At 38.0% G+C, this 16,062-nt stretch overlaps 2 protein-coding genes across 2 annotated transcripts; one reads left to right on the forward strand and one right to left on the reverse strand.

Moving 5' to 3' along the window:
- The first annotated feature begins 493 nt into the window (after positions 1-493).
- On the forward strand, positions 494-10,401 carry LOC137287272 (cytochrome P450 3A24-like). Its single transcript, XM_067819506.1, has 14 exons — positions 494-567; positions 714-807; positions 1,949-2,001; positions 2,237-2,333; positions 2,615-2,728; positions 3,134-3,222; positions 4,647-4,798; positions 5,103-5,239; positions 5,474-5,570; positions 7,762-7,919; positions 8,545-8,633; positions 9,277-9,414; positions 9,797-9,947; positions 10,321-10,401. The coding sequence occupies exons 1-14, from the start codon at positions 494-496 to the stop codon at positions 10,399-10,401; spliced, it is 1,524 nt and encodes a 507-aa protein (XP_067675607.1).
- Positions 10,402-13,368: 2,967 nt separating this feature from the next.
- Positions 13,369-15,764, reverse strand: LOC137288237 (uncharacterized). Its single transcript, XM_067820691.1, has 2 exons — positions 15,199-15,764; positions 13,369-14,822 (listed from the first exon to the last, which is right to left on the reverse strand). Exons 1-2 carry the CDS (start codon positions 15,407-15,409, stop codon positions 14,353-14,355), a joined length of 681 nt encoding a protein of 226 aa, XP_067676792.1. The 5' UTR covers positions 15,410-15,764; the 3' UTR covers positions 13,369-14,352.
- Positions 15,765-16,062: the final 298 nt, after the last annotated feature.

Genomic DNA, 16,062 nt, shown 5'->3' on the forward strand with positions numbered 1-16,062 from the left:
GAAGCACTTTAGTGGTTACAAGGCATCCTGCAATAGACAATTGTACCCAGTGGTGCGTGTCTTTGCACTGGTTCTTTCTAATTTTGAAAAGTTCATTTACTCTGATTAATCGTAGTCTCGCCATGTTGCCTTATGTGGTGAGACACCGTGAGAGGTTTGTGAAGATGGCGAGATTTCTTATCATGCCCAATATATTTACATATCACTGCATTTATAAATCTGTAAACACTAGTCTTGTGAGATCCTCAGATCCCCACAATAAAGGATCACGAACACACGTTCTTTCTCATTTACTACTATCATGTAACTAGACCAGACAAGTGTATGCAGACGCGGCGTATGCAGACACCTTTCACAGTGATGGTCACCCCTTTCCCGACAACCAAATACAATGACACAACACGTTCAAGCTGACGCGTCCCCATTTCACAACCAACAGGACCTTTTTTGGGTGTTATAAGAGCTGTTTAACTCGTTTAGTCGTCATATCGACATGGAGATCTTGGGGCTTGTGGACGTGCCGCTGTATCTCGTACTGTGCTTGGTGGCCACAGTTCTGATCTACATGTGAGTAGGCAACTTTCTGGATAACCGTTAGCACCGACGGAACATATCTGTATACTGTTCAACATGCACCCTGTTCAATCAAGTAAAACACAACGAAGGAATGTCGCATGGGTCAAGAAGAAAGTCTTGTTGTTTCTTTTTTACAGATATGGAACATGGAACTACAGGTACTTCAAAAAGAAGGGCATCCCGGGACCAGAATCAACTTGTTTTATAGGAAACGCTAGCATGGTAGGTTTTGTGAAATTTTGTTGTCCTCTTCTCCTAGTGTTGAGTCCTTGTGATTGATTGAGTGAGTGAGTGAGTGAGTTTAGTTTTACGTCGCACTTAGCAATATTCCAGCTATATGGCGACGGTCTGTAAATAATCGAGTCTGGACCAGACAATCCAGTGATCAACAACATGAGCATCGATCTGCGCAATGGGGAACCGATGACATGTGTCAACCAAGTCAGCTAGTCTAACCACCCGATCCCGTTAGTCGCCTCTTACGACAAGCATAGTCAGCTTTTATGGCAAGCATGGGTTGCTGAAGGTCTATTCTACCCCGGGACCTTCACGGGTTCTGAGGCCTTGTGTCAGTATTGACAATTTAATCAGCGTGCAGTTGCGCATGAGACTTTATTTACATATACATTCAGTGTATATTTGTCATAAGTTAGTGGATCATGTTCGAAGCATTTCATGAAACATTAGCAAAGTTTCCGAAAATGTTTTTGAGGGGCCTTGGAGGGTATGTTTAAATTTCATGATACTGAAATACACGGAATAGTACAAAGTTTTTCAGTAATCTTAGATATTTCACACTCTCGGTTACCTATGTTATCTGTTTAACTAAAATTCTGTAATAAAGAAGATTCGTTGATGCTACAAAATTTGGAATATCCTTCGAACAGCTAACGGGCAGACAGAGGGGACCCATTTACCGGAGATCACTGAAGAGATGTGGCATTACAGTGGATGTGGGGGCTAATTATTATTGAAGTTAAAGTGAAGTATCAGCATAATGTCATTCATGTGACTCTTCCTTTTTGAACAGGATACCAGGCTGCCCATCTGTAACTGATAATGATATTTGTGTCCAACTCTTTTATCCGTCTAGCAACCTGATGCGTTTCTGAGTTTCAGGCAACACAACAAACAGCTGTGACTTTTGCGAGTACAATCGTGAATTCTGATACGACTAGTCTGTTCAACAACAGAAATTGTTCCATTACGAAGTGTTATCTTTCGCCCTATTTGTGATGATTTTCCTTTGACAATATTCTCTCCTGCTAGACTTGTTTTGGCAGATAAGGAAAGTGGCAAATATTTGAACATAGGACAAACATAATATAGCATCACTGCAAACTTTATACTTTATTTACTTCATTTTATGCAGAATCTCGGACATGATCTGCACCCCTGGAGTAAGCGATATGGAAGTGTTTTTGGGTATGTATGCCTGTATGTATATTCACCGTCACACACAGACCAGATTATAGGCACTCGAAGAGAAAGCATTCAGAACGTGGTCGATGAGATAGGGACTTAAAACACCATATGGATAAATAATGTCTATTGGAATTTAAAAACACATTTTACATCACATTTATTTCTCTGAGCTCAGGTTTACGACATGTGTGAAAGTGTGTTGAAATATTTAACCGTCTATAACGTTTCTGTGCAGAATCTTCGTTGGAAGGACACCCGCCTATGTTATCACCGATCTGGTTATTCTGAAAGAGATTATGGTCAAGAGTTTTGACAGCTTCAGAAACCGGAGGGTAAGCAATGCCTTTTAAGACCCCTGAAAGCAATAATGGCGGATTAGTGATAATGTCATCCTGTTTAAATTAAACACAAACACATCAGCATATATTAGCACCTGTTGTTACTCTGAGTAAGAGATGTCACGTGTTGAATGATGATCATTACAACCGCTAAGGGGTAAGTGTGTGTGTGTGTGTGTGTGTGTGTGTGTGTGTGTGTGTGTGTGTGTGTGTGTGTAAAGATTATGTAACAAGTGTTAAAATACATTTTAAATGGAACTATATTCTGTTTTCAGATAGTTTCAGTGCCATACCCCGTGAATTTAGCATTGGGTTTCTTGGAAGATGCTGCTTGGAAGAGAGTGAGAAATACCATTACTCCTACATTTACTGCTGTCAAACTGAGGCGGGTAAGTGACTCTATATTCGTCTATATGCTGTTGAAATGAATGCGCTTTGAGTAAAATCAACATAGGTAAGAAGTTTATTTTTCTTTTTTATACTTTATTTCATCTGAAAGGAGAGCTGAACTGAGAATTTACCTCACCGAATGTGATCAAAACTATCGGTCATGTGAACTTCAGAAGCACATACGCGTGCGTGTCTGTTTGTGACCTCTTGTACAGATGTCGACGTACGCAAGGCCATTGAGAAAACAAGGGTAATACCCTGCATCATACTAGCGATTCGAGCTGACCAGTACTTGTTTCCCTCCAAATGCGCTGTCCACTTGGCCAAGGCTGTGGTTTGTGAAATCTTCACATAGTGTCACAATTTGTGTATTGTTGTTTTTAGTTTATTGTTTTAATATTTAGATGTGTCGGGCCATCAACGATTGTGCAAGGACTCTTACAACAAATTTCTCCAAAGTCATGGGGAATAACACTGGGGTCAATGTAAAGGAGTGAGTACATTGATCGTAGCCAGTGGGTATTTGTTGTTTCGTTACGTTTTAATATGCATAAGTATAATATTCAATAAAATTATCGGGTCTTTTTCGGCAAATGTCTAAAACATGCATATACACGATAGAAACTACAGTCTAAGTGTCTTTTCCGTACTTTGTAAGACCTCCTGGTCATGCAATACACAACTGAATGCGTCTAGGCACACAACCAAGTAAAGTTTGTGCGGAATCGTGCGACAGTTTATCCCAGTATTTGAACCCTCCTTTTTATATCCTCAATATATACATCTGAGTCCTTGTTTGGTTTATTCTGTCCTTCATTACTCACGCTTTTTCAACCAGTTAAGATGTCAAAATATCGTTCCTTCGTCAAATGTGCATTGGAAATACACAACCGCCTTCATCCACGTGATGATATCCCAATCCACATGTCAAATTTCTGTGTATGTTTAGGGATTCGGTGGATAGGTTTCACGTCATCTTTTGTCCACATTCTCACACAGTTTGGAAAATGTCAGACAGAACTATCATCAGAAAAGAAAACATAATCCCAATCTTGATTTTTGTGAGCCCTACAGTTTTTGTTGTGCATCTTTCATCAATGGTGAGGGAATGCCACGCTTTTCCAACCACTTAAATCTTTATAATTCTTGTCAAAGTGTCTCATTACATATCTGAGGTCTATCTCTATCATTGATCATCTCATTTGTGATATTCTAAATGTTTTCAATTACCCCTACTCACAATGTGACCAAGTCGCCGGCGATCTGTGGTTCTGAAATTCATTAGTCTCCCTGCCACTGCCCTGTGTTTAATTCAAACTCCTGACTGAATGTTCTTTCAAGTTCTTTAGACAGGGGAATGTCGTGTCAACCAGCCTTAGTCACACGACTTTCAAAATCATTTAGAACCAGCTTTCTTTACTTTTCTGCTGCTAAATCTACCATGTCAGCAAGGGAAGCCGTCACCAGGGGAGATAACTTTTGATGTAAGGTTCATTCTCACAAGAGTTGCCTCCCAGATTGTGTACCGTATATTTATACTACGTAATGTACCACCTATTTTCAAATTCTATTATCAGTATAAGGACACAGTTATTCTTAATAATATATGTGAATACTGTAAATCACACAACTCAAATGATTATTCCTTGTTCGACCAAATATTCTCTGCAATATTTGCAGTGTCTTAGTGAATAGTTCAATTCTTCAATCCCTGAATGCATCATGCATGATATCAATTGACAGAGATAAAACTAAAAAAAGAATTTAAAAAATACCTGTCACACTCCTTTCGTCTCAAATCAGAACTCATACCTCCCAGATCGAAATCTGGAATGATAAAACAGATTTGAGAAAACACTAGCTTACAGTTAAAGCTGTAGTATTATACTAATGAAGGTTCGACATGTTCTCTCTTAGACGCTTTGGAGCTTTCTCGATGGATGTGATTTGTCGTACTGCTTTTGGGATAAAAGTTGATTCGCAAACAGATTTCAACCACCCCTTTGTCGTCCATGCTAAGAAAATATTCCGACCAACAAAACTTGCATTGGCTCTCTCGGTATTGTCAGGTAAGTGACAAGGAAACTGACTCAATAGCATCAGTTTAAATACCAGTTGCTGTACAGTATCAGTAGTTGCATGTATTGGTTTTGTTAAGAGACTGAATCAGTGAGTATTGCTTAATATTTTTCCGATTTTAGCCTTAATCCAGCAATATCACGGTGGGGACTGTAGAATTCGGTTAGACTTTTTACAAGCTTGTTGGACGTTAAACCCAGGCGTCGGATTTTAAAACCACACCTTACCCACCAAACCGTCCCAGTTCCCGCATTGTTACTTAAAGGCTGAAATACATCTTATTTCTGTTTGAAGCTGCTGTTCCAGCACTTGAACCAGTCTTCAATAAGCTCGGCTTTGGAATCTTTCCACCAGCATCCGTTGCTTTCTTTGAGACGATCACGGCTGAAATGATGAAACAGCGGCGAATTGATAAAACACACAACCAAGAGGTTTGAGTAAAACTATCACTGTTATCAGAGAGATGCTCACATGAACATGCACGTGAACCCGTATTAGAGACATACATCTCTTTGTTATTAGGAGGTGAGTTGCATAATTGTCAGTTATGGGAACATATCAGATATCTTACCTATCAACTAGACATACATTGTGTGATATTGCATATGCTGTGTTGTTTCGTGCGACGGTAGTAACGAACATTAAGTTTTCAATTTGTGTACTAGGGAACAGACTTCCTGCAAATGTTGATGGATGCTTCGACTGAAGAGGAAAAAGACGACAGCAACGCTGATGGCCAAACGGTCAAACATTCAGTCAGGCGTAAGAAGGCATTTTTGAACAGACCCTTGTGTATAAAAGCGTCTATGTTTCTTATATTAGACGCGAGATTATTGTCGAATCGAACTACCGAAAGTATTGGTGAGGACTTAATCTTTGCTTGAATATATTTAGATACAATGACATTGTAAATACATTTGAAAAAATAGGTGTTTAACATCTGTTATCCAATTCTTTTTACCTTCTTTGTGATAACGTAAGGTAATATTATAGCCTTGGTTTGGGTAGACACTAGGATAGCGTTCTTAATAACCTTATCCAATATGTAATCACCCTGATTTGTCATCATATGATGAGCGGGTATCTGTCATAAATCCCATATACCGATACATGTGATGTGCGCATCTTTACCCCAAGAACTGTCTTCCAGACAAATAAATGAATTTTTGTCTATGTATTCAAAGCATTTAAATCTCCAATTTCCGCACCATACAGTAGAATCGGTTTCATATTAACATCAAACTTTTTAAAAAAGGATGTTAAACATAAGTCCACGCTTATTCATATAGTTTTCATTGTTCCTATCAATACCTTTCGTCCCAGAACAGATGCATTATTTTGCATGTACCAACCATGATAGATGATAAATAAAATATACACCACAGAATTTATACGAAGAGGTGGTCTCTACATTACTGCCTTTATAAAATTATTTTACCCTTTTTGATAATTTCCAACCTCTTTTTCAAAACTTCTTTCGTTTTATCCACATTTATAGTTGGCAATGTCTTAATAGTAGTATTCTAGTTCGTTAATTTGCTTCTGTAGACCAATGACAGTATTTGTGATGAAACAATATCATATCAAATAATAAAGGTAAAGGGGAAACATATCGGAATTCAGCTGGATACCATGTGAACAATTATTATCAATCTTATCTCCTAGTTCATTGTAGACAAGGAAAGCAAAGAAGAAAAAAAAGAAAAAACAAAGACTGTATACACAAACTTGTGTTACTGCCATACGTATATCAGCCGTTTCAGAGAGTACACTGTTATTCCTGACACAACCTTTAACACTCCTTTAACACTCTCAAACATGTTACTTAACAAACTGATCCTTTTGAGGCTAAGTCCGTTTGGGTTACACAGCCGCCATAACTTATATGTTTGCACGGAATCAAATGCTTAGAGGAAATATCTGAGTATTACACTTTGTAATATAAACATGTTATCAATTGTTCTATATCCTCGTCTAAATCCACCCTGACATTGACGTAAAGTATTTATTGTCTCTTCCCCCAAATTCATCTTTGGTTGAAAATTGAGGTGAAAACTTTAATTAATATGCGTAACAGTGTGATTCCCCTGTAGTTATCAACATTGTTCAAATTACATTGTTTGTGTAGAGGAACTATAATCCAAACAGACCAGCAAGCAGAAAATGTTCCTCTTTGTAATATCAGACGAAAACCTAACTCAAGAAAACGTAGTAGATGATCAGCAGACTGTTTGAAAATTGGAATTATGTAATTTATTCCTGTTCATTTGTTGATTTTAAGTTTGTTTATGCTATCTAGGACCTTTTCTTTGGATATTGGAGAGTGAAAAATTTCTTTTGTAAGCTGATTGTTTGGGTCAACATTTAACAAAATATCATGGTCATTGCTATCAGTATTTCTTTCAATATCTACATTTTCACCATAAAACAATGTTCTGAAGCGTCGAATCCACCCATGTGTTTGGAGACTCACTTTCTGTTGAAATATTTCAGTTTGTACCAAAGTCTCCTGGCGTCATTAATGGTATTTTCTATTTTAGTCTATTGCTCTTTATAATATCCAGTACGTCTTTTGCTTACAAAAAGTATTGTATTCATTTCTCGATAGATTATATTGTCCCAATGACGATTCATCTTTACCTTTTCGAAATTTGTTCAACGTTCATTTTTAAACTTTCTACATTCATCACCATCATCGTCCGTGACTTGGCGGTAGCAGTATGACACTTATGTATTTTCACAACAATGTACCATTGCTTCTGGTGTAACATTTGTCACCCGACAATTTCTCAACTGAGTTTAGTATATGTATTTCAGAAAAATAGAAACACTAAAATTGTAAATTTACAGTCAAGTGTGTCTAGAGTGACATATCAAGGAAAGTGATGTGACAGATCGTCGTTAGAACCCGCACTTTATATGTAGTACGAATAACACAAGTTTCAACTTACAGATCTATCGAAGGACGAAGTGGTTGCTCAGTGCATAACGTTCTTCGTTGCTGGTTACGAAACTACCGGGACTACCCTTTCCTTCCTATCTTACAACCTGGCCATGAATCCGGATGTACAGGAGAAGGCCTTCAGAGAAATCAAAGAAATATTGGGAAATGTCAGTATTCGAAAGAATACTGTAGTATTCAAGTTGCCTCAATGCGAAACGTGAACTGTCATGTTTTATCTGTTGTTTTCAGTTTCGTCTATGATGTTCGTAGTCTTTGTCCAGAGTTGGGATATTGATAAACTGTTTCATTCCACAACATTATCAAATATCGCATAGTTAGTACAGATATTTATATTGTGCTTCTAAACTGTAATATTACCCTACAGCAGTGTGACAGAGTAGTTCAGAAATGGCTCGTTCGGTGTTATTCTCAAACACTGGAACTGCTCTTCCATAAACTGTGGACCGTGATGGTCCCAGGGTAGAATAGGCTTTCAGAAACCCATGCTTGCCATAAAAGGCGACTATGCTTGTTGAAAGAGGCGACTAACGGGATCGGGTGGTCAGACTCGCTGACTTGGTTCACACATGTCATCAGTTCCCAAATGCGCAGATCGATGCTCATGTTGCTATCACTGGATTCTCTGGTCCAGATTCGATTATTTACAGACCACCTCCATATAGCTGTAATATTGCTGAGTGCGGCGTAACACTAAACTCACTCACTCACTCACTCACTCAAAAAACTCACTCCAGTGAAATTAATTAACCGCCTGGGTTTGTCGGCCTCCAGGAGGAACCAAACTATGAGAACATTGGGAAACTGAAGTATCTCGACAGCGTAATCACAGAAACACTGAGACTCTACCCGCCGGGTTTAGTGTAAGTGAAAGAATGTTTTACAGTAGTGATATAAACGCAATGTAAGTTTATCTTGTTACAAGCTGGCATTCCAGGTTAGAGTGGTTCCCAGTAACCTATGCTGGTGATCAGAGATGGCAATGTTTGACCAGGCTTGAGGACATTTTTGATTGTGTGACATAGAACATTGAACAGATCTATGTAATATTCGATCCAGAACAGATCTGTGTTCTGGATCGAATATTACAGCTCACAGTCATATGTAGCTGGACGTTTGTTCATTGAGGCGTTTCACAATAACCAAACATTAGTGTATCACCCTGCTGTCAGAATTTACATACAGTTAACTCATAGGCATTGTAAACAAAGCAGTGTTGGTTATATGTATGTTCCACCATCTAAATACAAACCCCAGCTCAGTCACTCACTGACGTGGCATGAACAGTAGCTAACGAATGAAATATCTTGAGATGGCTGATATATTGCCAGTGTGACGTTAAATATTAACTAATGTTGAAGCTTAGTGTCTGATAATGCTTTCAAAATGTATTTGCCAAATAACGGGGTACAGTTTAACATGGTTAGCTTCGATGCATAACAACCAAATCACATTTACCAACATCTTGTCTTCCCTAAGCTTATGCAAACATGTTCTTCATTTCAGACTTAACCGTATTGTTTCTGAGTCCACTCAAATCAAGGGCCTAACTTTCACCAAGGGTCAAAGTATCTTCATTCCTGTAATGGCTATACACAGAAATCCTCAGCTGTACAAGGATCCCGATTCCTTCAAACCCGAAAGGTTCAATCAGTTCCCGAAAGTATTGTTAAAGATATAACCTAGTCCCAGAACATCAGATGATCGGCCTCTGCTAAAAATTAATTTCTCTTTCGGGTAATGTATAACGTGCTGCAATTCGTTTCCGAGAACTGAGTATGTCAGAAGGATAACAATGGTTGCTCATCTCTATTCGAGTATTGAGTATTATTCGACAATCGTGAGAAACATAGAGTCGTATTTGTATCAATAACAAGAAACAAGTAAACATCCCCGATTTTCAGGTAAAAGAAGTTTTGACGTTTTGTTAACTGTATCACACTGGCGTTATTGTGATCTCAGCGTTGCCCTGAACACGATAGACTCAGATATTACAAAGGACTAATTGCAGGAAACTATGTTTCAGGTTTGAAGATCAAGACAAAACTATTGCATTCCAAGGTTTCGGATTTGGCCCCAGGGCCTGCATTGGCATGCGGCTAGCTCTGGTTGAACTTAAAGTTGCCTTGGTGAATGTTCTGAGGGCCGTGAAGTTTGATCGTCTGCCCGACACACCGGTAGGATTCTTTCAATATATGATCATCAACCATACATTTGATCAGCTTCCTGAAAGCAGTTCGAACGCTCAAAATATCTTTAAATAAAGATACAGAACATCCATCTGAGTATAAACAAACCAGACACTAAACGTACCAAAGAAATGGAAAATTAACTTAATAATCTGGAAATATTACTGTGTATCAGTTCAAATAATCCTATTCCTATTCCTGTGTCCACTGTTCTTTATTTCTGTACGAAATTCACAAAACACCTTTGCAATGGTTTATTTCTGAAAATTGTTCATTGATCATTGCGTTCTTGTTAGGCTATAGACAAGGTCACACGTTTCCCATTCATCTTACAACTGCATATGTCTTGGTTTGTTCACAGGAAGTATTGACGTTTGCTCAGAGTCCATTCTTTCTTCGAACAGACATGGATATCATACTGAAAGTGTCTCCAAGATGTTGAAACTGGCGAAAACACAACGGCAGTTGCAGCAATGTATCTGAGAGTATACTTTTAAACTGTGTACAAACTAACAATTATATAAATATACTTTGCCACTTTAAATATGTTCATGCTAAAATTTCACTTGTGGCACATCTGCATTGCTTTTAAATCTTGTTCCCTTCACAGCAAATCCGTCGTGCTGTTAGACGCTCAACGTGTAAGACACTCACATGTCAGTAAAGTGAGTGTCTTTGGCTTAACCCGACCCTGGGTCCAAGTCTTAAAGCCTATTTTTGGTTTTAGTTTAGCAGGTCCCGGATATTTATTACCTTGGAGAAGCAACATTAAGTCTGGTGCTTACAAGATGAAAATCTTTTTCAGGGACAATCTCGTATAGTGACTATTGTTTTATTGCTGTTGTTGTTTGACGTGACTTCGGCGCAAATTGTACAATTTAGACTCTGCTGTCTATGTCCCGGGCATGAGTTAAGTCCATATTCAAGTGTATACATTTAATTTACCTCCCCACCACCGTGGCATACTGAAATTTCTACATTTTGTTATAGATTCTCAATACATTTTACTGTCAGTTACTGTAACAGGCAAAATTATTTTCAACTGAGAATGTTTTGTATCAAAGCTACAACTGACATTGGTTTGAAATGGTTTCTACAAGCAGCAGCCGACAAACAGAAAAAAAGAAAGTTTTCTCAAATTTCGCGACCGACTTTGTCAGGTTCGAACGTTTTTTTTTAATTTACTGCAAAACAATGCAGCCACAAGAGGGCGCATAACAGAAAATGAGAACAAGTAATTTTGAATGTTCATTTGTCTGTCACGTTAATTAACGGTTGATGTTTAAGATCTAAATGTTTGCACAGTGTATATTCATATCAATGCATTGAACATATTCTAACTGCTTTCAAATATCCATATGTCTACCACATAAAATCAAGATGTCAAGATAACCACGGGTCTACCGCCAACATGTAACATATTTTGTAGACATGTAATTGTACCTAAATGCTTCAGCTGTATATATATTTATGTATTGAACATAGTATTCTTTTGCACGTTTGGTGAAGTATCTGTATCTGGAAAGTTAAGCTAAAAACATACGTGTAATACTTGTTATTCAGATAAACACTTATCCATATAGAATTCTCACGAATCAGTATAATTTTATTTATTTACGTACTGGGGCGGTGGGGTAACCTAGGGGTTAAGGCGTTCGTTCGTCACACCGAAGACCCGGGTTCGATTCACCGCATGGGTACAGTGTGTCAAGCCCATTTTCTGGTGTGCCCCACCGTGATATCGTTGGAATATTGCTCAAAGCGGTGTAAAACTAAATTCACTCACTAACTCTTCACGTACTTTTAAAAGCTGTAAATGCTAAATGTTGATGTTCTATATTTGCCTGTATTCATTTATGTTTAAGTGCTAAACGTTTGCACTGTGTATATTCATACAAATGCATTGAACATATTGTAACTGATTTTGAAGATTCATTTGTCTATCATATTGTTACGGTTAAGAATTTACCGTGACAAACTATTTATGAAATCCCCTTGTAAACCAGCAAAACAGAACAAAGACAAGTTGTAAACGTTCAAATTCTATAGTGTTATACGACGAGAGCAAGTTATACAAGAGTCACAAGTCAATATAACAATGCAGACTTCGGGTACAATTCAAGAGAGACAAAATTTAAGTCAGTGGGCCACAAATATACAATATATCAAACTCACCAAAGTATTGATGTGAGAGGGAACAGCTATGGCAAAATGTAAACACAGCGATTGGTGCGACAGCAGATAATGTAGACAGGATTTCAAGCGTGGCAGAGGTGTAAATCCAGCAGATATGAATGAATATCAGTGTGAAATTGAGTGTCCCCCTTCACACGGCAACCAGCCTATTTATATATAAACTAAGTCATTTCCCGAAAGTTCGGGCACAAACGAATATCGTCAACACTGTAGAATGGTCTCGAAACAGTATCCCGGAAGTGAAACATCGAAAACTAGGAGCAGGTAAATTCCGGGATGCCAGAATGCTAAAAGTGTTGACCAGATATTAAAACGAAATGTGACCCATAATATTTACTATTCAAAACACTAAACATTGTGACCCAATAATAACAATTAATAGCAAAATATACAGGAAATACACACTAGTAAAACTCTCCCCCTCGAGGAAAAGAAAGTTTCGCAGAAGCTTTCTGTTACAACCATAGCAATAGTAACATATGCCATGTAATAATATGAGTAATATGAAAACTTCTTGCAAAATTACAATGACAAAATGCAGATACATACATACAGCATCATCAAGTCATCAAATATTTATACCCTGGAAAGTGCATCAGCACAAACTTTGTCTTTGCCTTTAATGTGTTTGATCACAAAATTGAACCCTTGCAAGGTCAAACTCCAAACTCATGAGTCTCTGATTTTTGTTCTTCATCTTGTGAAGAAAAGTCAAGGGATTGTGATCAGTAAAAACTTCAATTGGCAAAGTGGTGGTACCAAGGTACACTTCAAAATGCTGTAAAGCTAACAAAAGACCTAATGTCTCTTTCTCAATGGTATAATAATTTCTTTGGTGCTTGTCAAATTTCTTTGAAAAATAACAAACTGGATGTTCAATCCCTGAATCATCCTCCTGAATCAGAATAGCACCTGCACCAACATCACTGTTATTATTCACTCAAATCGGGAACATTTATTTTTCTTTGCAATTTATTTGTCCTCACTAGTTACAACCAAAATAGACATCAACTTGACTAAATATGTCAAGTATGTTGTCATGTTGGAAAACAACGACAATATGATACACATTTCTCTCTCTCAAATGTGTTGACCAAAAAAAAAAAATTCTCCGGTCAAATATCACAAGATTCAGTTGGAAAATTCAACATGTTTCGCCCTCCCAGGGCTCTTCAGTGCAGCGTGGGTTATCCAATACTGTGCAGACATGTTGTTTTTATTGTTGTTTTCTTTGGGTTTTTTTTTTCAAATTCTTAGAATGGCTAAACATGCCAGAAACCAATGAGAAGTAACACTGATGAAAGTCAATGAAACTTTAATAGATGAATGTTAAATCAATGAAAGTGAAATGGCACAAAAGAATGACAGATGTTGCTGACTGTTAATGTTAGTCAAATGGCACAACAGAGGGGCACAACAGAGGGGCACATGTTGGTAAGAGCACAGCATACAAACACAATTTTGTCAAGAATTGTACACTTGTCACCAGCTTTCGAAATGAGATAATCAATTGGACTAGTAGCTCCAAGAATCATGAACTTCTGACGTACAGTTCCCATGACCCTTTCCACATGAATCCTCACATTAGCAATTTTTCTTGTTGATTCAACTTCAGTCGCACTCAGCTGCTGCTTTCCTCTCATAAAAGATGGAAATTTCACTTCGGCCCCTACCGATGCAACCACTTCCTCGATGTCAAATCCCCTATCTGCTAGTATTAAATCTCCATTCATCAGATTGTCTAGGAACTTGCAATTGGCTGTTAGATGTTTGTCACTTACTCGTCCTCCCCAGCCCTCTGATATGAAGCTTACACTACCCTGAGGAGTAACTCCAATCAAGTACTTGGCTGTGTTATGGTGCTTGTAGTTGGACCAGGTCTATGCCCTTGCAGTCATGTTAGATGGTCGGTCTGTGAAAATCTCAAAACAATCAATGATGCAGGTGACTCTCCTTCAAAAGTATTTACGAAACACCATCGGCATTGTTTCCCTTAATTCACCACGATCAGGCCAATGCACTAAAGGTTGCAATGCAACATATATTAAGTTCAACGTATCCAAGAAAGCTTTAGATAATGTAGCTTTAGATACACCAAAGCGATAACTTAAGTCTGTGATTGGCAAATTTAATCTAAGTCTCATTAGGGTTATGATTATCTTCTGAAATTTGCTGAGAGACGAATTTCTGTTCTCAGTCATTCAGGGGCCAAGAGATGATTCAGTGCCATAAGAGTTACAAAACTTGGCAATCCAGCATAATACTTCACTTTGTCATTGTCACCTTCAAAGTCCTCTGGTGAATTAGCCTTCATTTTGTGTACAATATTCTTTAAACACTCATTTTGTTCTCTCAGTTGCTTATTTTCTTCTTTCAATCCAATTATTTCCTGATTGGCTAGCTCCAGCTTCTCTGTGATGCTTGGTTCCTCTTCAACTGCAAGTGACTCAGGGATGGGTTCAGCTAAATCTCTATCAGATTCATGTTCCATGTATGCACTAAGTTCCAGCAGACTTAGAGCAGCTTCTGTTTTCTTTGCAGCTTCCTTTCTGTTTTGCAGTCTTTCATGGCGGACAACTGCTTTACTTGGAGTCTTTGTCCCTTCATAGCCTAGATGCTTGCAAGGGGCCCAGTCTGTATGCGATTCATCATATGGATGCGGTTTCCCTGAAAATATAATCATCCATTACACAATATCATTACTTACAGTTTATCTGTCTGTAAACTTCTCTACATGTAAGAATTCTAAAAAGATAAGTTAACTCATGATTTCATATGACGTTATGTTAATTCCACATTACTCCTTTGAAACAAGATAATAAATATACTATTAAAGATAGGTTACTATTTTTCTGATAAAACAAAAGTGGACACTGAATTCATTACACAATGATGTACTACCAGGTCCAGCTCTACTAACGTATGCTAAATATTTAAATGTACTGTCAGAGATTCGAAATATCGCATCCATTTGACACATTTTTCAATATTTTCACTATTTTAGATTGACATCTGAATACAAAACGTTAACAATATACCTTACCTGCGATGAAATGATCCGAACAAACACGAAGTTGATCGTAACACGTCACATCGGACCGGTTTATTACAGCAATCCATGCTCTCCTTCCCCGTTCGCTCTTCTTTTCTGCTGCTTCCCCCTGTCCATAAATAACCTTAGGAATGCGATAACAGCTCTTTTTATCTCTCCCACTCCGATTGTGGCAGTTAACAATAGCACACGTAGTCGGCATTATTTCTGGATAAATGATCAACAACAATGGAGCTGCGTAAACAAAGTCTACCAAAATGGCCGCCGGGAATGCATTGTGGGTAATGTAGAAAAGCCCGAAGCCCTCTATATCAAACTCACCAAAGTCTTGATGTGAGAGGGAACAGCTATGGCAAAATATAAACGCAGCGATCGTGCGACAGCAGATAATGTAGACAGGATTTCAAGCGTGGCAGAGGTGTAAATCCAGCAGATATGAATGAATATCAGTGTGAGATTGAGTGTCCCCCTTCACACGGCAACCAGTCTATTTATATATAAACTAAGTCATTTCCCGAAAGTTCGGGCACAAACGAATATCGTCAACACTGTAGAATGGTCTCGAAACAGTATCCCGGAAGTGAAACATCGAAAACTAGGAGCAGGTAAATTCCGGAATGCCAGAATGCTAAAAGTGTTGACCAGATATTAAAACGAAATGTGACCCATAATGTTTACTATTCAAAACACTAAACATTGTGACCCAATAATAACAATTAATAGCAAAATATACAGGAAATACACACTCGTAACAATATTAAAACAGGTTTATGTCAAGATTACTATGAGTGACACAACATATATTGTAGATTTGTAATTATATGTGCTTGCGTTATGTATATTCATATAGATGTA

The sequence above is a fragment of the Haliotis asinina genome, chromosome 6 (genome assembly GCF_037392515.1).
Source record: "Haliotis asinina isolate JCU_RB_2024 chromosome 6, JCU_Hal_asi_v2, whole genome shotgun sequence".
Classification (NCBI taxonomy): Eukaryota; Metazoa; Mollusca; class Gastropoda; order Lepetellida; family Haliotidae; genus Haliotis; species Haliotis asinina.